The sequence below is a fragment of the Strix aluco genome, chromosome 6, assembly GCF_031877795.1.
Source record: "Strix aluco isolate bStrAlu1 chromosome 6, bStrAlu1.hap1, whole genome shotgun sequence".
NCBI classification, from domain to species: domain Eukaryota; kingdom Metazoa; phylum Chordata; class Aves; order Strigiformes; family Strigidae; genus Strix; species Strix aluco.
The window spans coordinates 41840621-41867918 of NC_133936.1; the positions used below are offsets into that span (position 1 = coordinate 41840621).

The following is a 27298-nucleotide window of genomic DNA, read 5'->3' on the forward strand; positions in this document are numbered from 1 at the left end:
AGGAGTCTTAAAAAGTGTTAATTGAGGTTGTGATTTAATTGTGTACGCACCTTGTTTTTTCAAGTCTGGCTAATGCTGTAGAGAAACAAAAATACAACAAAAACACCACTTAGAAATTCTGACCTGAATGAAACCAGGAAAATTTAAATCTTTCGGGGAAAAAGAAAAGTTAGCCAGGAGATTTCTAGGCCATGACATAATCATCTGTTCAGCATGAAGACTTTTTGAAGCTTATCCCATCTGTACCTTTTGAGGCTTACCAATTATTAAGAGATGGCTTCTTCTCACTACCGTACGTCTCTGCAGACTCGCACAAAAAAATGCTTCAGCGACAGGACTTTGCACTGTCTGCACAATCTAGTTAATAGGCACAGTAAGGCATTTCATGTCACTCTAATTCCTACCCTCTAAAGGCTCCGATTCGTCACCTGTGTTCACCTCAACACATTTTAGCCTGCTATTTAATTACTTTAAAGCTGGAGTGATGGTGGTCTTATTTCTTCCGGTCACTCTTCTCTTTCAGGGGTTCGCTGCTGGCTCCCCCACCAGCACCCGCACATCTAAAAATCCAGCAGTAAGTGCATTGCCTCTGACAAACGGATAATATTTGAGAGCTGTGGGGAAACTGCATTTGGGCTGATGTGTATATCAAGTTTCAGTCCAGTCAAAAGCCAGCACCATCTTTTCACTGCTGCCCTTTTCATTTAGTTATCTTACTGAAGTCTTATCTCCCCAGTCCCTTGCCATAGGCTACCAGCTTCCTGCAGAGCCAGAAACAAAGCTCAGTCTTAAACAAAGGAAAAAAAAGGAAAAAAATCACAAAAGAGAGAAAGTTGGTCACAGTTACTGTTATGGAGCCCTGCAGGTTCTGTAGCCACGACCAAAGCAAAAGCATGCTGCTGCTTCTGTGCCTAGTGTCACCGGCCAGCAAAGCCACCAGTAGCACGGCAAGGCACTGCCTTTTTTTAAAGTACTGTTAAGCATCGCCACCGCTGGTTTTAGGCATGCTCTCTTCTCCGCTGTACCACAAGCTCAGACAAAGCGATCGGCCATCCAAACAACCTCCGAAGGCCGAAGCGGTCAAAAACAATGCGGGAGGATGAAGGAACGTAACTACCACCATCGCTAGTGACAACTGCCGAAAGCTTGCTGCCCATGCAACACAACCTTCCCATAACATCCCATCTGAGAGAAGTCCAGGAAAAAAGTAACATGAGCACCACCTTCCCATCCTCTCAGCCGAACCAGTGACAGCCTGTCCTCATATTTAACCACAGTTGGTTTATATATCTCTTAACAGCAGAAAAATGCACGTAGAAACGTTAAACATAATTTATATAAAAAAGCTTCAGCAGCACAAACCAGGAATCAACTGGCTTTACAGTAGCTGCTCTTACGCCGTGTATAGCAACCAATTTGAATTATATGTTTAGTTAAACTGCTTTATGTTTGGTAAGACCTGCCATACAGAGAGACAGCCATGACCTTAGGGCAGGAGAAATGAAAAGAACAGGTTAAACGCCAAGCACACAGAAAAGTCTCAAATAAAAAGAAAATGTTTTACCTAAGATTTCTTTCTAACAAAACATGCATTTTTTTACATGCTGGGTATTTTCCTTGCCAGCTAAGCAGCTCTGTTGAGTTCCTCAGCAGCAGCAAGTGCTCGACTTACAGTACCTTCCCAAGTTGAACGCACCTCATAGATGAGCCTTTGAATCTGACCCGAGGGACCTCGTAACAGCTGATGCTTGGCATTTGGCATTTTTTTCCTCAATTGCTTTTTTTGGGGCCTTTTTATTATTACAAGTTTCAGTCTCACAAATGCCTGAATTTCGATAGCAACACAAGTGTTAAATGCTTTTCCTTTTGGAAATAACTGATAAAATAGCTACTATTAAAAACAAGGAGGGCAAAGATCGCTTTGGTAAGGCTGCCCAATTTTTTATACAGCAAATTTCATTTTTCAGTTGCTTTTAGCTTGCCATATTTAAGATGAAACCCTCCATATTTGTTCCTCAGGTGGTGTGGAGTAGCATACATGTGCATGCACGCATACATTGAGCAGCGTGGAACTTACTTGAATGTAAACGATAAAAAACGGGTTCAGGTAAGCCCAGCTAATGTAAATATACTCCCCTGCAAATGTTCTGTTGCAAAGGTCAATCATTTCTGTGTTTTTGAACAAGGAGTTGCTCTTGGAGTCACAGAAATATCTGTTGTCCTCCCAGTAAGAACCCATCTGATTTGATAGATGCTAACTCATAAAAATAATGAGCATGTGAGTTTAATCGAGTTTCTGGTGGTGGTGTTTTGAGGTTTTTTTTGTTTGGTTGTTTTTTTTCTTTTTAGTACTCATCTACACCATGCTTACCCCATCTCAGAGTTCAGACTGTAAAGCTGTGCTACACTGTACTCCTAATCCAGGTATTTCATCTTAAATAGCTAAAATAAGCATCATAACATCTCACAATTAGCTTGGTTTCAATCCATGTCCATGCAGCCCATTCCAAGCTTGGCAAGGCAGCAATATATATTTTTTAAAATATATCAGGGAGAAAGTGTACCCTAGAGCCCACCTGTTAGCTATTTCAAAACTATTCACCACCAATCTGTATTTTGATCCAAATGAGCAATAGCAGGGCGCTGTTTCACCTTATTCCTGATGCGCTCTAGCTGCGGGCTGCTGCTGGAAGGGCTGATCTGCCTCCATCTGCCCCCTCCTGCCAGCCATGAACTCCCACTGCTTCCTTTACATTGATATAGTGCTCACGCAGGTTGCAGGGTGGAGGGGAGTGGTGGGTGGAAGGGCAGCACACTAAGCCTGATGCTTCTTTCTCAGTAAAAGCCTTCCAGATCTCTTCAAGACTCTAGAGAAAACTAACTTATCTGGTCTTCTCTGCATTTCTGCAGAAGAGCTAACCATCATCTGCTCTGGCTTCTGGACTGAAATATGGCATTTGCTTATGGACCTGTCCCTTTGCAAGTCTGCAGTGATTTTGGGCTGCAGTTGATGGATGGTAGGCTACACTCACCAAGGGATGGGAAATGTCACTGTCATACAGGTACCAGTGTCCATCTTCTCTTACGGCTGAATTTGCTGTGGCATGCCACTGAATATCATTTCTACTTTCTTTCTAAATGCTTATAAGGTATCAAGGATTCTTCTGGGGAAAGTGGCTGGTATCTGATTCATTTTACATGGTACTTGCCTTTGGCCACTAGCTTGATGTAAGCCATATTTCCCCTCAATTTATAAATACAACAACAACTATTTTTTTCTCATTTGAAATTAATCTCTTTGTTTTAATTAGCTCTTCCATTCCTCTGTTGTAGTACCACAGTTAAACACTGACCCAAGTAGTTTCTAATAAACACAGCAATGGTTATCTCTCTATTGGTAAGCTCTGTGTTCACCTTTTTAAGTAGCTTATGGCCAAACACATGTGAAGTTACAGTGAAGACACTTTGGACTTCAAACCTGAGATGCTGTCTAGCTCTGCTAGGTGTTTGGGAGAGAACTAATACAAACCAAGAAATAATCAGTCCATATCTAAATTGAAAGTTAAGTTTGAAGCCAAGATCCTACATTGTTTTGAGACCTTTAGAACAGGCACTCAACCAACAGAGTGGTTCTTATTCTAGCAAACAAAAAACCCCCTTTTTCTGACACCTGATTATTGACTTATGAATACTGTTTTCTCAATGTATCTCCCCACTGTCTCAGTCATCACTGTTCATACAACAGACAGAAAGCCTCCTTGCTTGAGCCCTGAACTTGAATCCTAGATTTCCCAAAGTGTAACAGCTCATCAACTTCTTTTTTAGGGAATTGCAGCTTAACTTGGTGCTTTTTAGTATGGCAGCCAAATACACACAAAAATAGAACCAAAACATTGTCAAGAATCTCAGCAGAATGAAGGTAGCTTGGGCTGATGGTACCTCCAAGGTAAAACATTTCAGTTTCTATCCCCCGTCCTACCACAGAAACCTCAAGAGGCAAGATATCTTCAAGCAGCTCAGATTTGTAAGCTGAATACACTCAAGGATGTCTTTCTTCAAGTCTTCTGGGTGTATTCAGAGGGGGAAGGGGTGAGTAATTTTCCACAATACCTGGGGATGACATGTTATGGGAAACAACCATGAAATTTCACAAGACTTGTAAGAAAATGGCAAAAAGCTGCTAAAATATGGACTGTTGCCTTCCTTGTCCTCTGCTGTATGAAAACAAAGCTACTTGCCTTCTCTTTCAAGGCCCCTTGAAAACCCTTCCCATCTTCTTACCTTTAGTTCAGTATTCAAAGCTTGACCATCGCCTCTGGCCCACTACTCTGATCTTCATTTTTGTATTGTCACCATACCCCTAAAATCTGGGTTTGAGGAAGGATTTTAGTGTCTTAACTAGGCGGTATCTTAGCTAGCAGGTATCAAAACAAGGCCAAAACACATTGCTCTCCCCCATCCTCTTCAAAACCATTTGTCAAAGGATGAACAAATGGATGTATGGATAGTCTAACGCACGAGAGACATCAGAGAAAACGAGAAAAGGACAAAAGCAATGAGAATTTCTTTGGCTCTTCTCTCCCAAAACTCCAGACTACACAGTGATACTTGGGCAAACTCTCCAGAAGGCAGTTGGTAAGCATGATGAAAAGGACATACTATAAACTCAGTGTAACTAGAAATTTTCAGCTGACCATGAGCCGTATTAGGTCCGTCACATACACACACGCCCAGCACCCACAGAGCATGAATATGTTCCAAGTGAGGTATGAATGCAGAGAGCAGTGTGCCAGGTCCACATACACATATAATCTAAACATTCAGAGAATTTAATAAAGTGGTACTTACGCTACTTAGATTAAAAAAACCCCAGTATTGTGGCTTTTACACCTTTGCTTTTTAACAAATGCTCTAAGGCACTGCAGGAGGAGACACAAATACTTCCTCTGCAGGTTTCTCTTTCACAGGCAATGAGGAGAAAAACAATTATAATAATAATTGCAAACTGGGCTTCTGTTTACAAAGAGTTTGAGTTTTTATCAAAGACAGATTTGCACGTAAGAAACGTGCAACTGAACCAGGGAGCATTTTATCTGAACCGCTCATTAACTTGGACAACTGGGGTCGAGGGTTGGGGTTTTTTTTGTTGTTTTGTTTTTATTTTTAATCATCCAGGCATCTCCCACGCCGCTATACAGGCACCAGTGTTTTACCAGATCAGCTCCTGGATGACAAGGTCTGCCAAGCAGCTGCAAGGACAATAAAATACGTCGTACTGCTACTAACCTTTATCTTTGGAGTATTGCATTTGAGCTTCTGAGGCCTCCAAACAGCGAAATCCGACCAGCCGCCACCCAAGCTGACATTTCATTTGCCTCACTTAGTTATTAGATGCATTTCCTGGAAGCTACTGGTAAGTGACAATTTTTTGTGTTTTTTGTTTTTTAAATTTAATTTTAAAACAATTACAATTACTCTAATCTGAAAGCATGCAATCTAGCATGTCAGAATCAGTTCATTTCTACAGTCATACAGGGAAAGGTTTTAGTTTACTGGCAGCAATGAATCAGTCTTTTTATTTATGTGTGTGTTTGAAAACGCAATACTGTTGTAACTAATATTTTATACATTTCCCTCATTATCTTTATGAAATATCTGCTGTCCAAAACAGAGCTAATATAACTCCAGCTCACTGGGAGATGTGCTGTTCAGTGTAGTTCAGCCACCAGAAAGACCAGGAGTGAGTTACGACTCTCACGGTTTGTTGATGTTGTTTTTTTTTTTTTTTTTTTTCCTTTTTATTAATTCTTTCCCAAAGTGTCCCCTGTTCATAGGACTTGCTGAAATATCTTAAGTCAAATCTTAAGTCCCCTAGCAGCTGTTGGGTCGACAGAAGCCCAGCTGTCTAAACTTTATTGGCAGTAAATGTCATTCTTGCACACAAACTGCATGCCTGGAAAACCCAAAGGCACATCTTGGGCTATCACATCCCATCACGTTCCCCGACGAGATGTGAAAACCGAAATGGAAAACGTCAACAAACTCCGGCCGCGGCGAGGAGCGGGGCATGCCCGCTGACAAGCGTGCCGCAATGACAGAAATGGACTTGGAGTTGCAATTAGTGGCACTGTCATTTTCGGGCGCTCCTGCCAATTAATTAAGCCTGTCAAATGGAAAAACAGCAGCATTCACATGATAATTTATATAGGGAGAGACTAGCCTAGCAAAGCTGCCGCTGCAGCCAACAAAATTCCCTCCGAGCGCTTAAAAAAAAATAATAAAATAAAAATATAAAGAAAGCAGGGGGGGAGAAAGAAAGTTAAACTGTCCTTGTTATAATTGTTAACTCTGATCGCTCAAGTAGAAGACGGGCTGATTAAAACTCCAAACGAGCCCCTAGCTCGCTTAAATCTCAGAGTCCGGAATGATAGAATCAGAGGAGTTTATTCATACCATTAAGCCCCAGAGAACTTAATTGAAAGAAGAGCATAGCCTGGACCTTGACAAGCGGGAGGTCACAGTAATTGCTGCCGGACATATTTAACATTAAGATAATCAGGCCATTAATTACCCTTTGGATCATTAAATCAGCCAGTTGCAAAATGAAATTTCTGCCTCTATTACTCACTTGAGAGACCACAGGGGTGGCTTTTAATTTATCAGTGAGCTTGAGATACAAAGGACCAGGCTTGGGGAGGAAGGAAAGGGGGAGAAAGGGGGGGTTTGCTTCAGCAGAGGCAGGAATATCAATCCGCCATGCTTGGTGATCGTGGCAAATTAACTAGGTAAGATAACCTCAGCTTCTAAAGGCAGAAGCTGGGGGTATGTAAATAGATGAGGGCAGACAGGGAGATCAGAGCCTGCACACCACTTAGCAGGATAATAAAGGAAATCATCCTTGATTATCAGTGCTAATTTGGACACTGCCGGTAGCTTGTTATGCGTGTTCTGAGTAGCATTTAATTAATTCAATTGCTTGTTAATGAGGGAAGTGACATGTGGGGAGCAGATGCCACCCAACTGCAGATGGGTTCTGGTCAGCCCTTCACAATAAAATCTTTCTCTTTTTTTTTTTTTTATTTTATTTATTTTTAAAAACACCCTTCCCCCACCCCTGAAATGGGAAAGGTGTCAAGCATGGAGGAGCATTCAAAAGGCACAAAACACTGACCTCATCAGGCCAAGAACCGCTAAGAAACCAGACCTGACAATTGCGGATAGAGAGGTACTGATGTTCCCCCAGGCCCCATTTGTAACGCTGCAGCCTTATGCCAGGAATCGGAGACCAACAGGACTATAACAGCAATCTGATGGCCAAAAGGAACAAGAAATGAGAGAGGGATGAAGTGGAGCATCCTTACAAGATTCTGGATATGATACCAGGATCTTTAACTACTCAGTTTCCCTGGGCTTGCCCTTTATCTGTACTGTCTATAATGAAGGAATAATTATTTTTATGAAAAAAAGGAGGCATGGCTTAATATTTTTCATAAAACGTCGCTCCCCAGTTATGCCCCAGAAACCAGTGCACTCTCAGCATAGCGGATGCAAGCCTGGAAATGGCAAGGCAGACTTCAGCTTAGGGTTGTAAAAGTCTGCTAAATATAGTTGAGCTGCGTAATGTTTTTTCTGACACCATTAAATTCAGTTCATTAGTGAGCAAGGGATCAAACTGGATCTTATGTTGTAAGGTGAAAGTCAATTCCCAACACTGCTGGCTCCCAACTCGACTTCTCAGACACTGTTAAGAACCTCTCTATTTTCTTATAACCTTTGGTAAGCAGAATGAACAGGGTGACTGCTATGCAAACAGACTACCTGAGCAAAATTGCAGCAGATGCTCCAACCTCCAAGCTCCATTTAAAGAGCTGCTGCTTGTGGCTGCCTTGGCAGAGCTTAAACTAATGCCTGAGCTTCTACTAACCACTCATCCCTCACTTTAAAACCACATTTTAATGGAGATGGAGGTTCTTTCTATTTAGGAATATTCTCAAAAAGACACCAGAATGGTGGAGCCCTTCAACTTTATGGTTTGCACATAGCTAATGCATGTATTCAGCATCACTTGAGCAGGAGAACAAAAAGCATGGCTGGGATGGTGCGTGGATATCATGCTGCCTTCCCTCCTCATGGCCAGCAGCTTGAAGCTGGCGGAGGTGGCCTCATTGCTGGCACATCCCAGTACTTCCAGCGAGACAGAGATGGAGACGTTGGGAGCTCAGAGAAAGAAAGCGAGGGCCAGGGAGCAGATAATCACCTCCTGGAGTGGGCGAAGGGATGGCGGCAGCTTGCCTCATTTGGAAATTTAGGTTAGGTTAATGGTTGGACTAGATGATCTTCAAAGTCTTTTCCAACCTAGATGATTCTGTGATTCTGTGAAAAGGCCAACAACATTGTAGAAAGTTGATGGTGGTAAGCAAGTCTGCAAACCAGAAGCCACACGGGCAAGACTAGTATGTGGAGAAAGGAAAATATGTGAGGTGTGTCCAGAGGAAAGGTAAATATCTGGTAGGAGATCTACATACCAGTGCAAAAGGCCCAGGCGAAACACAGTGCAGACTTCCCACCCTGGCTTCACCACAACTCTGACATTCCTCCATGGAGCAGCTCTGCCCCTGCCCCACTGGGCTACTCCTCTGTCACACCACTCCACATCAATGTTTTAAGAGTGTGCTTAAATAGTATCAATAGCAATTAGAAGGGAAAATCCTGATCTCATGCCCAGACCCAGTTAATTGTCGCAACATTGATTTACTCTAATTTGACTTCTCACTCCAAATTAAACCCACATTACTGAAGGAGGGACCGCAGGCAAACTCTCCTGGCTCTACCCCTCCCCTCCAAGACAATAAATTTAATATTGAATACACTTGGAAAAAAAACAGCAGTTGTTTCAGGATCCATACTGGAAGATCTTCCCCCCCCCCCCCTTTTTTTTTTTCTTCCTGTGAGTAATTAAAAGATGCTTTTCTTGACTAATGATCCCCCTGTTTAGAAATGGGAAGTCGATACTCCTTCACCAGCAGTCAGCTTCAATTTGTCACAAGGCTCCCGAAGTTTGAGCGGCGGTTCTCAGGGCTGCTGGTAATTGCTGGAACCAATTACCAGCCTTCCAAAGCTGACCTAATCAGGGACCCACAGACACCACAACTCAGAGGCCAGCTGGTCCCCTTTCTCTTTCACATTCACGTATTTGTCTGTGCTTGAGTTTTCTGCCGCTTCGCCAACTTTTCGTGCTCACCAGGAGCTTGTTTATTCCTCTTCCCTCCCTGTAATCATGCCAACACCCTCAGTCTGAACTTTGCATCATGCTACTGCTGCACTCATTCCTTGGGGATCCCACTGCACCTGCGCTGCTTTCCACTTTCAGGCTAGAGGCCATCCAAAGTGTTGCTTTCGATCCAGAGACACCGAATGACCTGGAGATCTGCTTATTTTATAAACTGTCTCTCAGACTTAATGAGACCTGGCACGTGTTAACATACCTGAAAATACCTGGGCAATATATCCTTGATGAAAGTAACAGGACTAATGCCTTTTGCTACAAAACTCTCAGGCTTTGAGTTCACACCCTCCAATCCGAGAGCCTTTCTGATCTTCAAAATACATTTCCAGGTTTATCTTTCCCCACGACTTTCCAGAGAAAGAGTTTTAAGTGAATTTGAGTGGACTAGGAAAGAACAGCAGTCTGGTATATTTGATGTGGTTTAAGTTTGATAATGTTTATCTTATTTTTGAGCGTACAAAATTAAAGATTCAAGCTGTACTCGCAGCTCTATTTTTAGAAATATCGGTGACATTTTCCCAAGTAAGATTCCTTAATTATGCCGTGACCTAGAGTAGCCATTTGGCAATCCCTCGTGCAAAACATCCACCTCCCTGGGTCTCTCCACCCTTCCTCCTACTCAACAGAAATGCATGCGATGCCACTGCTATGATTCAGTGATCAGTGCCAGCTTCTTCCAAGCTGAAGGGACTGCTTTTGAAGCCATGTCAAGACTTCCAGGTTCCTTTAAGTCCAGCATGTGAACACTCCTTGAGCGTCACAGCCCAACAGATTCGGTATCTGTGGAGCAGTCAATAACCTTCTTTTGCCCCCAGAAAGCCTGTGGGTTTCCACTGATGGCTTCATCTCCAATAGAAAGACACAACATGAAATAGTGAAACCCATGTATGCTTGATCCCCTCTACAAGTGTCCATTAACAGAGGGTCCATCATTGTGCTGACAACTTTTGGTGCTCTGGGGATGGCACCGTAGAGACAGAAGAGCGAAGAGCCATGTCTGTCAAAGAAACACGTGTGAAGATTGTGTTTATCTAAGGTCTTTTACTGATGCTTTGTGCTAAGCCTTTGAATCACTTGGGAGAATGATTAAGAAGTTTTCTGTTCTTGTGTTTCCAACAATGTGTTTGCAGGCACAGCCTGAAGGTCTGAGCAAACATGGAAAGCCATGGAGGGTGGATTAATAAGTATATCAAGGAGAATTGAAAATGGGAGCACTAGGCAGGACAGATGTAGGAAGCGGGTCTGCAGGAGGGAATGGGGATATGAACAAGTTCAGGAGAAGCCTGCAGGAAAACATGGGAGCAACTCCCTCTCCCACCTGATGGGGCTTTGGTGAGAACTCCTTAAAGCAGGAGCACCTTAAAGTGTGAGCCCCTGACACGGTGGCTCTCAGACTCCAGCTGATCCCAGAGCTCACCAGGATGGGCTGGAACAGCCCCCCAGCAACAGCTCTCAGCTCTCTGCCCCTTCAGAAGGAGTTCTGCTGAATGCTTCTTTCTTCCCTGATCTCCAAACATCCTTGGACTCCCTCCATCCCTTCTCCACCAGAACTCCAAATCTCAGCTCCCTGACATATTTCTACTTGCTTACTTCCTTGCCTCCTCCCCCAGTCCCTCAACTTCAGTTGCCTTCTCCCCCTTCAGTCCCTCAACAACAAAAAAAGGGGGTTTGGTTAACCCCATTTCAGGTCCATTGTAGCTGCTTCGGATAATTCCTCATGCAAAACTGCAAACAGCAGTGAGAAAATGGAATGCACAACCTATATCTAAAGAACTTGAACTTATTTTCTTGCCACATCTTGGACAGAAGGATTACGATGCTTAGAGACCAAAGTAAAGTAAAAAAGAAGGAACGTACTTTGAAAAAGCAGACCTTTCAGATATTTACATGAAAAATATCACTTCAGTCCCTGCTGCAAAGAGCAGAAAAACCAGGAGTGGCAAAGCAAGATTACAATTGCTTTGTGGGAAAATTTTCACGTAATCTTAATGCTACTTTTTGTAGCAGCTCTTCCATCATAAGTGTGCACTTGGACACATAGCTGGAAATACGTATTTATAAAATTAATTTTTTTGTCCAAAAATGTTATAGTGCAGGAAAGAAAGTGCAATTTTGTCACCGACAAACATAAGCAGCTGAATATAAACATGAAGATGTACAGAAACAAAGAAGAATTAAAATAAGCCCTGAGCATGAGATACAAAGAGAACAAAGTTGATTTTCTATAAGTAAAATTCAATTTGAAACACAAAAAATGAATTAATTCAAATGGATGGCTCTGTTTTCATCACAGTCATATATATTTTAGATTTTTCATGATAATATCTTTATTATATGAATGCTAAAATAATGGGGGGGTGTTAAAAAATAAAAATCCAGTTGAGTGTAAGCCTTTCTTTTTTAAGTATTTAGAACTGAGGTATCTCTCTAGCTCACCTCAGTAGTAAGGAGCAACATATATTTGTTAGGTGCAACAATATAAGATCTCTGGATTAAACTAATACTAATGACCGAAAGGCAGCAATAAATTGATTTCAATCTACCTGATAAAATAATTTTCTTTGCTGTCTAATAATATACATGTATACAGCAGACATATAGTTTATGTGTGAACAAAACCTCGGTGTAGGTCTACCTCAACATTTTTATACGCATAGTCATTCGTCTAAGTAGCCTGATTAATGTACTGGCTTCATTCTCGAAGATGAACCAAAGGTGGCACCACAAATTCATTTTTCAGTGCTAACGAAATAATGCAATAAGAAACAGTTGACTTTATTACAGACAATAGTACAAACCTACTCCTACACCACAGGAGGTGGCCCAGGTATACGCTCCCAGGTTATAATTTCACTTGATCTGGTGTTGGAAAAAAGCAGATCCAGAAATACACATCAACAAAATCAGAACGTAATTCCCTCTGATTTCTCTCATATGCAGGAGGCGAACGCTGAGAGCTAAACCTCCATTGTGCTGTTTGCTACCTGGGGACTGACCAGGGCTTGGATGCAGGCTGCCCCCCTGGAGCTCCCCCTAAGACAATTATAACACACTTCTGAAGACAACTTCAAAGGTTGGCCCAGCTGTGCAAGGTAGTCCAGAAGGTCCTTCTCCTGCCTGAACCCCCCCTGCTGAAACACAGTCTGCCAGAGGTCACCCTGCTTCCCCCAAGCCAACATCTTAGTTGTAACTAGTGGCGCTTACACCTCAAATCTACTAAAATCAGGAAAACATTTTCAAAACATCTTTCTTTGACACTGATCAGATAAATTAAGCATAAAAATCCTTTGGCTTTTGGTAGGACAACATATCGCAGAAAGATTTTTTCACTGTGTTGAGCTATGAGAGGTAGGCAAAATACTGTTCTCATAGGAAACACAGCCCTCCACCAACTTATGATTTCACATAAAAAAAGTAAGCAAGGCCACAGTGAGCAGGACTTTCAACATCTGTGATGAGAACCCAAAGACCCGACAGCCAGGTACAAATTCCTGGGTGAGCTCAAACTACTGAAGGCAGATTATTAATCACAAAGTGATAGTCCAAGAGCCAGGAACTTTGTGGCCGACTGAAACAAAGAAACGCAATACAGTATAATTTAGATTGAGGAACAACCAGGCGGGAGGTTTCAATCTCCCACTGCTTTGTCGGTCAGTCAACTGAACAAAAAAAACTGTAGAGCTGCTGAGGAAACCTTCACAAGACTGAAAAAGTAACAGGGTCACTCAACTTTTGACACCCCCCGCTTTGACACGTGTTCTGCCTGTGCATCCAGTGAAGATATATATACATAATGATTTTTACAAGGCGTACTCCAAGGGAGAATTTTCAAAGTCCATGTTGTAAAACGTCGTAACGCCCTGCCACCTCTGACTGCAATGACAAAATGAGGATTTATGTGCTCATAGCTTACAGACTCGACCACGTGCAGTATCACACGCTCCCTGCCCGCTGCGTGGCACGGCCAGATGGAGTAGGAAAGCCTACCTTGTGGAGTCTGATGAAGGTTTCATATGGCCTTGGCTGCTCTCCTCCCAGACGCTGTTTGCCAGCTCGTTCCCGATAGAAGACATCACCTTGATGAGCTCTATAGGCCAGTCATCCAGGTCGAGAGAGCGGACCCGGGACAGGTGCGTGCCAAGGTTTCGGTGTATACCTGAGCATTCGATACATATGAGGGCTCCCAGATTCAAACTGGCCCAGTCAGGGTCTACAGGAAAAAGGACACAAGCAATTAGGACAACAAAACACCTAACAAAACTTTCTAGGTAATGTTTATGAATAAAGACTTTGGCTCCAGGGGAATAAAAAAATGCAGGTGTCGTGTCCAAAAGCACAGTTGGAAGGTCTTCCAGTAGGGTCAATTTTGCACTACGGAGATACTAACTCTTCTGAGAAACCCTAAGGAGTGAAAAAAGTTATGGAGGGGGGGTCTCAAAAGATGTATCATTCTACCTCCAGTCAAAAGAAAAATATGCATTAGAGAAAAGAAGAAACAAAGAAAATACAAACGCAGTGGCAGGCAGCTGATGATGAAGCAGTGGAGAAAGACCCTCCTTGGGAATCTAGAGCCGCTCGTAGCCAATTACAAGGGAAAAAGGAGAAAAAAAAAAGAGTGACTAGATACAATGTCTCTGTTGCTAACTATATCAACTCCCTTAATAACCATCTATATCATCACCTACATATGGCTTTTACATCTAACACACTATGGGGTATGTTTTCATCTCTAAGATCAGGGAGATAAGAACTAAGATGAAAATGTGATACTTTGAACAGTCCCAGTTTTAGTGTACGAGCCAGAAGGATTCCACCGACACACACACACAAAAAAAATAACCCCGCAAACGATAAGGCTGTGACAAACCTGACAAAAGCCGGGAAATTCAAAGTCATTTCCCAAGATGGTTCACTTTTTTGTCACTGTCCTGTGTTATTTAAATCTGGATTTGTATGAATCTCCCTGTCTCCAACAAACATTCATTTTAACAAATGCTATGGAAGACGTACGGGAGGAATTTTTGGTGGCTTTTTTTTCCTCCCCCCAGCTGACAGATCTTTTCTCCTCACCTTACCCCAGGCCTCCTGAAGAACTAGTAGGCTATCACAAATGCCAGACAGGAAAATGGTGATTAATTAAGAGGGCAGGCAATTTTTATTCAAATCTAAGTAAAATTTAGAGCTGATAGAAAATGAATTTCCAGTGTCCCCTTCCATTTGGGAAAAATTCATCCGAAGACTCATTTCGACTTTGTGTAACCCAGAATTGAAAAGTTATTTTTGGCAGTTAGAATATGTGGAAATAAAACATTTCCTAGTTCTTTGCTATGTCACGTTTGGACAAAAAATATGAAAGGAAAGAAGATAATTTTAATTGCAAAGTCCCACATTTCACTGCAGGCACCAATTGACATTTTTCAGTCAGTCCTTAGAAATCTAAAAATATCCCCCAACAAGAAAAATCCCCCATCTTATTTCACTTGAGCAGAAAACCACATCTTTTGTTTAAACAGTTCCTGTCCATACCAAGTTTTATATTAGGAATATACAGCATTTCAGATCTTGAACAAACAAGGTGAGACAAAACTCCTGCTGTGTTTTCCAAGTCCTTGGTAAGACAACCATGAGATACTCCTTTCCTGCATATTTCTTCAGGTCACCTCCACCAGTTTTGGTGTCTTGCCAGTGGGGGAACCAGTAGTATATGAGAAACACACTAAAAAAACCAAAATACTAATTTGTTAGTAAAAGCTTAAATACAGCAGATTAATAATTTGAAATTTGCAAACTGTGACTTGGAATGAAATCTCTGTCCCTGACCTGCAAAGGCCAGGGTTATCTTCACAAAAAGTGCAACGAGCTCAAAGAGGCACAAACTCAGAATGAAGCAAAAGGAAAAATACTGGTTTATATTTTTCCAATTATTCTAACAGAACTGATGTTATGGACCTGACCTCTCTCCCAAATATCTCTGTGTACTTGAAGCACATCTAGTGTATCTTTTACTGAATACATTTTTAAAATACTCACCTACTTCCAACTGACAGTGCTGGTATGATTGAAGTAGTCCACCAAAGCAATAACCGAGAAGTTACATGAAATTTTGTCAAGATAGTATTCTAAATTTCAACAATCTGACAACCCACAGCTGAGTTTGAAGGTGGCAAACTAGGAAAGGCAAGTGTTGAAATCATTATAGACATGCAGTGAAAAAACAGACTTGTTGATCTTGGTTACAACTGGATAATGCAGAGCAAGACAGGGCTCTAATAAGGAGCTTGGACAAGTGACAGCATTCAACGGATTCTGAGAAAAAAATGACATGATATCACTCAGGACATCTATTTCAGTGTGTGTACATGAAAAATGGTTCTCAAAAGGATGTATGCTAGATGACAGAAATCACTACCCACCAATAATTAAGGCAAGTTATTGTAAACTACATGCTCAGGGTTTTGCAATTTGCAATTCACTGCTCCTATCTGCATCTTCCTCTTCACATATGTGGTTGAACACTTCCAAAATCTCATGCTTGAAAATTGTTATCACTGATTTATACTGAAAAAAATCACATGTGGATAGTAAGCCATAAAAACCAGCTTGAATAGTTTCTTTTCTTTTTTTTCAAGACAACGATAAAAAAATCAGCTCCCTTTTCCTGCTGATGCTAAGAGTAATTCTGAATTGGAGGATGCTCAGAAGCATTTTAAGTGCTTACAAGCACTCACTATGCTTTCCTCCAGTATGCACACATCCAGATTTGATGGTAAAAGAAAGAAAAAGTCCATTCAATACAGCTAGAGGTGCTATAAAGCTAGTTTCCCCTCTTTGTTTTACTTAAGATTTGTCAAAAAAAAAAAAGAGCTGATTATGTCCAGAATATGATCACTGAATATATCCAGAGTACAAATATAATCACTGAGTATTTCCAGAGCACAATTTTCAGCTGTCCATATTCTTAAAGGTGTTTAGCGCTCTCCTCTAGAAACCTCCTCCCCACTTTGACTTGCACCTCAATCAGACTGATCATTTGAAGGTGGAAGCTCTTGGAACAGCTCTTTTAGGAGAATAACCTCTCCCCACTGTCTCCTTTATTCCCTTGGACCTGAGGTGGCTGATGAAAGGCTTTGCCATACTAAATCCTCATGAGTTCTGCATGTGGAAGATAGCTCTGGGCTGAGCAGAGGGAATCTCTAAAGGGAGGGGCAGAAGAGCCAGGGAAAGACAAAGCAGGGGTGAAAACATCTTGCAGAGTCACAGCAGAAGAGAGAGAAAAGTTTGCATCTTTTCTACTCTTTGAGATATTTTTTTCTATTCCGCATATAAAATTGAATCTTGTGATAGGTATGGTAGGCTTGCCAGGGCCACCCAAAGTAGTGCTTCAGTGTTTGGCTCTCAAATACAAAATATACCGTAGTAAGTTATTAGACTCCTGGACTTGAAAACTCTCCTTCTTTAAGCCCTCCCTCTTTTCTTCTGCAACGGAAAAGACCTGATATTCCACACTCGCCAGATATCTTGAAAGAGTGACTCATATTTGTCCTCTCATCTGCTCTTTAAGCAGTAAGACTGGAAGAGCTAAAATCCTTCAGGGTTTGCCTAAGCCATTTGATCATTCTCAGTGCCTTCTCCAGACAGAATTCAGCATTGGGACTCCCATGCTCTGGGAAAAGGCAACATCAGTTTCCTTCTGAAACGTGAGATGAGATCTTCTCGGGCAAAAAGTCCAGCACCTAAAGAACTGGGATGGGAATGTTAAAAATTGCTCTGGGGTGGGAATGTTAAAAAAGAGGACTTCGAAAAACTTTAGTGTGAGACTGCCGAAGGGCCAGAAGGCTGGCGGCACACAGATGCTGCTGGTACTACTGCTGCTGATTAACATACAAGGCAGAAATTCTCCTGTGAAACAAAGTGCTGTGATGAAGTGCTAAAAAGGCAAAGAGCTCTAGAAGGAGGAAGAATTGAGACTTCTGAAGTGGAAGATTGATGGCTCTTGAATAGAGCTGAGGGACAGCAACATCTCATATTCCTTTGCTCCCAAACATCTGGCTTTGTGAAGATGCAAACTACCTAAGCTTTCCATAAGAGAGCTGGTGTTTGTGATGCTAAATCCTCCGGGGGTAAGGACTTGTCCAGACTAGGCAGAAAGGCTGAGAAGAAAATAAAGCAAAGTCTGGCAGAAAAAGCAGCAGGCTGAGGTTCACCTCATGTGTGTGTGTGTTTACATCTTAAGATACATCGCTTTGGCAATACCTCAGATTTCTCAAAAGGAATGACAGTGGCCTTAGAATTAGGAAGGCCAAACGCCAAGAGGAGTCATAGATGGTATAAAGCACCTCCAAGAATACAAATTAAGAGGTTCCAGTTGAGATGCCAAAATCACCCTGCCCCCCCCACAAAAGCTACACAGCAGAGTGTTGACTGCTGCCAAAAAGGGCAGTCCCACCCTGCCCTCTCCCAGCAACATGTTCTTGGCACATCCCTCCTGCTGGCACCACGCACACGTGGCCAGCTTGACCCATGAAGTGATCTGGATGAAAACCAACCTGGCTGAAATGAAAGAAAAAAAAAAAAAAAAAAGGAAAGAAAAGAAAAAAAAAAAAAGAAAGAAAAAAACCCAGTGCTGCTTTCGTGCACAATCATTTTCCTGATTAAGTATCTAGCTTGGCTGCATAAATACTGGGGTATGTGCATGACTGAGGAGAGAAACACACACCTTGGGGATAGCGTGGACTCTGGGTAGAGCTGAAACGGATCATGGATACATCAGAAGGACATGCCTGGGTGTGGGAAGTCGTCTGCAGTGAAGGGATCGCACATTCCCCCTCTGCCTGGGAGCAGTAAGCAGGGTCTAGGAAGATGCCACCCACAGACAGTCCGGAGCAGAAATCTGTAAAACTCCCAGCGTGGTCTGCTCAGAGACAGCAGTGAGTACTTCAAATGAGCTAAATATACATCTAGGTCACTTGAAGACCCTGTCCTTCTCATATACACAGCACAGCATCTTATATGCCTTTTAGTTAACACTATCAAAGCTTTGGTGTAAACCTGAACAACTACCAGGTCAAGATGAAAGAACACTAATAAATAGGAGTCACTTTGGCCTGTATATGCTAAAATACCAGCCAAACCAACATCGTCCCTTGTTTATCGCATGCTGTACTACTAGCCAGCGGAACAGAAAGACCTTAATTTATCAATGTTGCTATCATTTCTCCATCTGTGAAAAGTCCCTGTGAAACAAACTGTTCTGACAGCATCCCCGTCCTGGTGCTCAAAGCCTGGCCCAGCCAGGGCTCACACCCCTGCGTGCTGAACCGCCGGGGACAGGGCAGCTGCCTTTGTTCTTGATCCATCTCCTATGGACAGCATAAGAACATCTGACAGTTTACAAAGAAGCAACTTAAAAGCAGTCTGTATGTGAAGCCAATTTTGATGGTATGGAAAAATCTTTTTTATTTTAAACGGCTGTTAATGTGCTAACCACCGTCCCTTCAAGCCTTCTAAGGATGAAGCAGGGGATAATGCATTTTTTTGGTGGATGACTGAATCAGCTAAATTGTTAACTATACAGACAGCAAATTAGTCATGCAAAAGCACTTGCAATTCCATTTGAACCTTCATTTTAAAGTGAACCGGGACGTCAGAATGGCTTAGACCAGTAGTGAAAATCCTAAACAGATAGTCTTAAAAAAAAAATGATACCCAGATCAAAATAAATGAATAATTTCCCATGTAAAATCACAGAAGTTCTGACTTTCAGATATCAAAGAAATGAAAATGCACAAGTTCTCAATCCTTCTGCTTCTACAACTAATTGCTTTAGAGCAAGAGTACTTCCTTTTTGTGGCTTTGTTGCAAACCCCTGGAACTAAAAAGCACCAGAATAATGACCTCAGCCGGGGTTAGTGAGGTGAACCGCAGCTCAAAGTATTCTTGAGAACACTTTTCTGAGCACTAAGTATATGTTTTAAAAAATAAGAAAAGGGAAAGAAACACAAAGGGGAAGAAAAAAAAATCCCAAATCAGTTTTCTAGTATCCAGATATAATGAGAAATGACTTTGGTTTCTTCTGACAAGTAACTCTAAAAAAACCAAACCAAAAAAACACCAATCAAGCTCTACCTCTTTGAAAATATTACCATGGCACATGTGCCCTCTCCACGCAAAAGAGGAGGAAAATGGAACTAGCTGATGTCAAACAGCAAACTTCTTTTTCCTTTCCTTCAAAGGAAAGGAAAGAAATGCTGACATTTAAAGTGACACGTGAAACAACAAGGGGAAAAAACTAGGATGCATCCGACACAGCACATATTAAGTATAAATGAACATAAGTCTGATTAAACAAACTCCATAATGAAGAAGAAATGTGCAAACAACATACGGAACATAATACCAAAAAAGACAAAGCCCATGGCAGGTGTTCACTTGGCCCAGGAGAAGAGGTGAATCTTCTGAAGGCATGTGGCCGTACTTACTCTGTGCTTCGCAGTCCACGCAGTGGGAATTGCCTCTGATGTTCCTTATGGACTGAAGGGCCATGGCCTCGTTCTGACTCGTCAGGCGGGACTGTGTATATTTAAAGAAACACATAAGCAACAAATAAGAACCCAACAAAATTAGATGACACAAGTGTCAGCTGAATGAATGGCAAAAACAAAGCTTAGCCCACGGTTGAATGAATGTGATCAAGGAACCTCAACTCCTTGGTTTGCCTCTCAAGAAATGGTGATCCTTTGGCATCTCCGAGGACTGCAGGTCCACGCCTGCCAAGCAGGGACTCCTCTTTCCTCCCATGCTTCTTGATGGCTCGGGATTTCTCCCAGAGCTCTCTCCATCCTGTGCAGGAGCTCCCAGTGTTTTGGGGTCTCCAGCCTGGATTCTAACAAGTGGAGAAATCGCACAGAGGAAAACTGAGCTTGAAAATGAACCCTGCTATTCACAAGAACAGTAGTCACAGTGTAGGTTTGCTTCTTGAGATAAATTAGATAAGAATATTATTTTATAAAATCAATTTCTTTTATTGATGTGTATGCTTTTGCTAATGAAGACTAAGGGATGGTTTGCAAAAGGAGCTGATACCTTTTTATCATCAAAAGGTCAGATTTAATCATATGGCTCCCATTTAAATTCTCTCCATGATGACTTGCCAATGACCTCTACTTGGACCCAGAGAGACTGTCACGATGTACAAGCAGTTCAGCTCTATCCAACTAAACTGTCTTGTGGGCTCTCTGAGAAGAAAATTGTTAGCAGCTGATGGGACTCTGCAATGAACTCATTTAAGCAGGATGAGGACCAGGTCTTAAGTATGGCCATGTGGAGGTATGTCCTTCTGTAATAAGCCTGTCCAACTAACTGCACTTTACTATTCCAGCTAGTTCTTACATGTTTTGAGACCTCAGTAATACTTTACAGAAAAAAAACCTCTCTGAGCTACTTACCACTCACTCTTTATCCTCTTCTGTATTAGGATTTTTATATAGGTGTTAGTGTACAAATTTCCTCTTTTTTGCTTCCTTAACACATATATTAGAATGTAAATCCACGAAAGGCAAGAAAACATGTAAGCAGTGATTTTTCTCTATCTCAGAAATACATATTGGAAGTAAATAATTTTTTTAAACAAAATGGGAAATATGATGATGATAATTACTGGTGTCTGATCTACTCTGGTAGATCAGGTCAATGAAAGCAGGCATTCATTTCAAAATATGAGTCTCCCCCTTGCAACATAAAATCATTAAAGACAACTGTTAGGTGGATAACGTTAATGGATCTACAGGTCTGAACAATTATTGCCCATCTCTCTCCCTTGACTACCACTCAGCACCTTGCTCTCTAGTTGTGAAGAGTTTGCAGACACAGAGACTCAAGAAGCAGAAGGTTCTCCTGCCCTTCCAAAAATGAACAATGGCTGAAGAAGTCTCAGATTCTAAACATGTAATCTGTTCCCCTTTCCTGTCAAAATACATGTTTAGAATCTGAGACTTCACTGAAAGCACTGTGAAGTAGAAGGCCTGTTCCTCTTAAGCCATGTTCTTCTTCTTCCAAAAAGCTCTGATGAACTGTTCCTGGATTTGCTTCGTGTTACATTAGTTAAGGCAGAAAACCATAAAAAATCAATTCAGTGTAATTAAAGAAAAGAAAAATTGCGCATATGCTTTGATTTCTGTGATTTGTTTTACTTCATCATAACAGAATCCTATGTCTGAACATTACTGCACATCTATGGTTAGGCCAACCAGAATGTTTAGTTAAATTTTGCCACGTAGGAGCTTAGTAGTTTTAACTAGAGATTTGACTAGTAAATACACAGGTTTTGGGGTCTGCCTCCATTCTTCTCTGAGACAGGCTTTTCCTAAAGGGCCTTCTGCAGACCTTTAACCTGAAACAAACCTGAATCTGCAGCAGTGGACTACACTACACTACTTCTCTGTGAGGAGAGTCCATGATCTAGCTCCAAGTTTCAGTCAAAATTTTAAAAGCAATACCCAAGGCAAAAAAGATAATCCAGGAGGTCCATTAATTCAATTGCTGTGAAAAATAAACTGTAGAACAGGCTACAAGCACCAGCTGTCTTGAAATATCTGAGATACGCCTGCAGGTCTAAGGCTGCTCTGTTGTGTGCGTAATGCTTGCATGTCTCTAGGAGTACAGGTTTAAAATTCAGAGTTCCTGATTTGGCTTTCCTCTTAATGATCATCCATCCATTACTTATCTTCAGTATTACTCTGGGTACCATACCTTGTTCTTGCTGCTCTCACATGACTGTAAACTGGCCAAGATCTGACTCTCTATGGCTTGTACCCACGCATCTCTTTCTTCATATGTGGTAGCTTCAAAGTGCCAAGTCTGGCCGGTGAGAGAGACAATGATAAACTCAAAGTTTTCTTCTTGTTCTGAAAAAAACATTCAATAGGAAGGAAAGATTAAGTTTAAGGATATCGACAGCTAGGCCTAAACAATCTTGGTTGATGAGCATTTCTGCAACGTAACGAGAAAATGCAGTTGTGGACAGCTGAGGTTTGAGGCTGGATATATCCAACCACCTTGCAGTTGCACAATGCATCAGAAAATGACTTGTGGATCCATTGCTTTTTCCTCTTCAGGTGTTAGGCAGATAAAGTACTGTTTTGGGTAAATATTCAGTTCCTGTGTGAGTTTGGTATTGAGTCTACACCAAGTGGCTAGCAAGCATCATTTTGATTTAAACCCAAGGTGCTAAGAGCTATATAATGTAAAAATCAAGGTGTGTCACAAAATAACTTAAAAGATGAATGGACTATAGAGAGCTGACAACACAGAAAATTTGACAATTTACCCTCTTCCTTCAAGAAGTTTTTTACATGCACAGATATATTAAAAGCAGATGTGTACATTTTCTTGTCTACAGCACAAATACCCTGGGTTATAATACAGAATTAAAATCAGTTCAACCTATTCAACATTCACGTTCGACATGGGAGATGAGAAAATGATGTGAGAAGCTAGCAGAAAGGGTCAATGAAATATCCTTAGGGCTACTAGAGTATAAGGACAAGTATTCAGGCCAGAGGACCGCGGCATATGACAATACCAGCAGAACTGAACTAAATGGACACGCACTCTAACTACACATGGGACACCAAAGTCAAATTAAAAAAATCAAGGAAGCTGAAACAGAGTGAGTGGAATTGGGAAGGGCAGGCACGAAGCATGAAAGGAAAAGAATAATAGAGCACAAAGTTCTGGTGAACATCAGCCATAATGGGCTTTAGAAAGAGCATTTACATTCGCTTGTCTGCTAATGACTTATTATATATTCAGAGCCATGAAACTCCTGCATTACCTTGTCATCCATAAGCGTGCAAAGATAAGTGACAAATCTAGCACCAGCTTTAAAGACAGTACTGCTGCTCACTGGCAGTCATTTTCTCACGCTGTGGGACAACTGGTTTTCTTTGATAAACTCCATGCTAGCAAGGCCAGTGCTTACACTGCTTTTATGATGCCTTAGAAAATAGTAGAAGGTTACTTTGCACGTTGAGGTGAGAATAAACACGGAGGTGAAGGTTATTTCCAGGTGCACGAGGGCACTTGAAGCAGAAGTCTTACTAAAAAAATAGTGTGCGGGATAAGCAGGAAAAGAAAGATAAGAGAAACGACGCTACTGTACAGCTACAACTACTTTTCCATTTCAGCAATACTGTGTTAGAAACAAACAGGTAGAATCATTATCCAAAATGCTATGAATAAATGATGGAAAAAGGCACATTTATCAAACAGAGCTTTCAAGAGTTTATCGGGAAGACGTTAAGAGGAACTACTCAACAGTAAAGGAAATGACACTCAGTTCTGTGTGCTGTCTCCTGCAGGACAACACGGTTATGGTCGTCTTCTTCCGTGGAAGTGGTATGGCATTTGGGGAGCCATAACTGCGTATGCCTGTACCTCTCCCCATACGGTCAGTGGGGAGAGGTACAGGGATATGCAGTTACGCCTACGTTGATGAAAACAGGGGATGACGGTGAAGGAAGAGAGCACGAAAAACTGAATCCCACCTGAAGCAGGCCCCCTGCAGAGTCCTTTTTAGGAAATTCATTTTTAGGTCTTTCAATGGCTTTTAAGTGATAAAACTTTGTACTCCTGAAGTCTTACTAAAGGAGGATTTCCAAACGCTTGTCATTAAAAGTTCAGAAAAGCCTCTAATATAAATTACGCGGTGCGGGTGGTACCGACACATGTGTATTGTTACTGCAGGGATCCTGCAACACACAGTATTACAAAGGCCCTTTTCAGCCTCGCTCCATTTTCTGCACCTCATGCCCTTCTCCCTCAGCCCTTCCCTCCTCCACTCACAGCTCTGTTCCAGCCTGCATCGTATTTTCCCTGCACCTCTTTCCCCTGCCCATATGCCACACCACTCCTACAGAAGCCATAGGTCTGGTCTAAGCTGAAGGAGCTGCCTGCTAGAGAAAACAGTCATTTTGCCACCTCAAATTAAAAATTCCCCACACCTCCCCTTTTAGGCAGGGAGGAGGCCCTGTAGGGATGCAAAAACACAGAAGAGGAAAACGAGAGGAGATTTCTCCAGCACGCTGGCAGGGCTGACTTCTCAATGCATAATAACTCGAAAGAATATACAGTATATAACTAATGCTCAAGAAGTACATATGGTGTATCTCTAGAGTCTCTCTGCACTACTCCTGTACCAGTTCATCCCAGCATTTAAGTACTAGGTGACCTTCCAGCATTACAATTCCAGGCGTTAAATGAAGTATATACAATCAAGCTGTAGCATCACTGAATCCTCCTATCTCCCATTTTCCAATAATCCCAATCACATACATGAAGCTGGTTTGCCCAAGAAGGGCTTATGAAAAATAAACTCTGCGATTCAGCCGGCGTACCATTTAAAAGCGAGGCTGAAATACCATCCTCACAGCAGTACCTCTGCAAGCTTTGTTTTCCAGAAATGCTACAGAGTTATTCCCCTGCTTACAGGAGACCTACGGCAGAGGACACAAACCCGGCTATTCAGGCGAGTGGAGTGCAATTCAGGAAACACCTCCAGCCATTTCCCGTGGTCGCTCTTTTATAAGCCAAGTCTCCTTGTCCCAAAGGAAAGGCTCCCTTGTTTCATCTCCTGACCTTTTCTGCTGTGACCAGCTGACACCGTTGACAAAAGCTGTAAAGACCTTACAGCCCTTACACAGCCTTTGTGGCTCGGGATCGCAAAGTCCATGTAACATGCCAGTAAGTTTGTCCCTGTACGGCCCCACCGTGGGTTACGAGGGCTGCAGTGTGTTTTAAGGCTGGGCTGGAAGGACATTTTCAGTTCACCAGTAAGTCAGCTGAAAACTTGGTCATCACTGATGATACATTAAGAACATGGAAGTCTTCACCCTCTGATATCCACTGAAGCTTCAGGTTTACTCCCTAAAAAGCTCAGATGAAAAGCAACTGCGTCAGTTGAAAACGTGTTCAATAATACATTTTCTGCTTAAATACACATTTTTTTTTTTTTTTTGTAAGTGCAAGTGTGAAACAAAGCAGCAGTGCCTGCTCCACGACACCCACAGGGCAATGCCTACAAAAGACGAGTAGCAAACATGTACGTCCTTAACCACCGCATACATGAACAGGAAAATCCAGGCAGCAGAATGAAATTGTTCAGTTTTACTCTTCAGTAAAATTATAGGTTGTGCTATTTAAATCCCTGTGAGCCCAATCACAAAATTTTATTAAACAGTTTTCCATGTTTAACAGTTATTCATAGAAAGGTCCACTATAATAGTATTTTAGCACCATCAACCTGTCGAAATCAACCTGCCCAATTACTCCAAACTACATTAATAACACCGGATATTACACTAATTGTGTCCAGTTTCTATGCAGACGAGGTCCCATGGGGCTAATTTTGCATCCTCAGGGGCAAGCAACTCAGCCATCAACCTGATTTCACTAGGAATCCCTCCTCATTACACAAGTCCAGGCTGTCAAACTTTTTTTTTTTAAAAAAAGGTTAATGGGCCAATCAGTCATCAATTATTTCCTGGAAGGCCAGCAGACAAAGGGTTAAAGTGCGAAGAACCAGCTGCAACTAATTTCCATTTGGAAGTTATTATCAACAGGAGATATCTAAAATGCTGCTGTTGTTGTTTGTTTTGCTTTTTTTTTTTTTTTAAGTGGGAAGGGGTGGCTAGGATGGGAAATGAGCTGAAACTGTAAGATTATGATGACATGGAACCTAAAGCATAAGAGATTTTTTTTAGTGGAAGTGGGCATGCAATCAGTGAATTTTAGGAAAACCATCATAACCACCACACCACTTCCAAGAAGCTACACAGAACCACTGTTTATGCTGCACATACTGTTTTGCCATTGTCTTTTCATAGTAAAGTTACTGCATTTAGCCCAAGTTAACATTTATTTTGCTCTGCCAAAATAGAGACACTGCCACAGCCCACCCACTTACAGAAAACAAGATATACAATTTCTTAGAAGTAAAGGATTGTGCAAGGGAAAACAAACATTTAGGCATGGTCTCACTGCATTCCCGTACCAATGCCTCTGTTTATTGTACGTAACAGAGATCAGATTTAGAAAACTACACTGAAAATAACTACAGGATACAATTAGTCTATAACTTGTTCCAGAGAACTCAATTAAGTCTACTAAAATGCAGGGAAAACACATGTCAAGAAGCAGTTACGCCTCTTGGTATCCCCCAAGAGCAGTTCTAAATGGTGTGCATGTATCAGTTTGTTCGCAATTTCCACTTTCCACATCTCTTATTCTCAATATTAAGAACTACATCAACAGCCACCGACACCTTACACCAGTGCCGGGTAACCACAAGCACAGACTGAAGTCAACAGAAGACAAGGGCCCCTTTCCAGCAGGTACTCTACAGTTGGAAATTATACCCAGCCCAAAAGTTTGCTTTTAAACAAAAAAAAATAATTCTACTTTTCCATGGGTATAAAACAAAGACTTGTCAGGCTTAAGGCATTTCTCACAGGCATACATGACTATTTTGCCAAAATCACAAATAAAACTGGATCTTCTAGCTTCCAAGCCAACCAGCCTCTTTCACTAGGTGCCAGACTGTGCATTTTCAACTTTGCCCAATGTAGCTGTCATCAGAGGATTCTGGTATGGCTGCTAATTAATAGTAACTCACTGTGCACGTCTGGTGGGTGATGCCACTCACACAGGAAACACTTCCCAGAAACAAGAAGTCAAGTGCAGAACCAAAAGATTCTCAATGGTGTATTTCAAACATCTGTGAAGCATCTTCAAGAGTTGAGGTTACAGCTTGAAACCTAGTCAAGCCTGCCTCGAGTAACACCGAGACCTATTTAAACTCCCTTTTTATCACGCCCTCCTCCCTCTCTCAAAAATCGCTTCTGCTCAAGCACCCTTCTTTAATAACCCTTCATCTTTTCAAAAGGATGACAATGAAAATCTGCCGAGGTGCCCTAGCAATCAACATTAGATGTTTACAGTATACTATTTGTTTACAAC

At 41.8% G+C, this 27298-nt stretch overlaps 1 protein-coding gene across 9 annotated transcripts in view; it reads right to left on the reverse strand.

Moving 5' to 3' along the window:
- Window positions 1–27298, reverse strand: part of AGAP1 (ArfGAP with GTPase domain, ankyrin repeat and PH domain 1) — a 399779-nt gene that overhangs the window by 31291 nt on the left and 341190 nt on the right. For all 9 annotated transcript variants that reach the window (XM_074829819.1, XM_074829816.1, XM_074829814.1 and 6 more), the window contains 3 exons: window positions 22034–22188; window positions 19765–19855; window positions 13274–13496 (listed from right to left, as the gene is read on the reverse strand). In XM_074829819.1, coding sequence (XP_074685920.1) covers window positions 13274–13496; window positions 19765–19855; window positions 22034–22188 — 469 coding nt within the window. The remainder of the gene's footprint in view (window positions 1–13273; window positions 13497–19764; window positions 19856–22033; window positions 22189–27298) is intronic.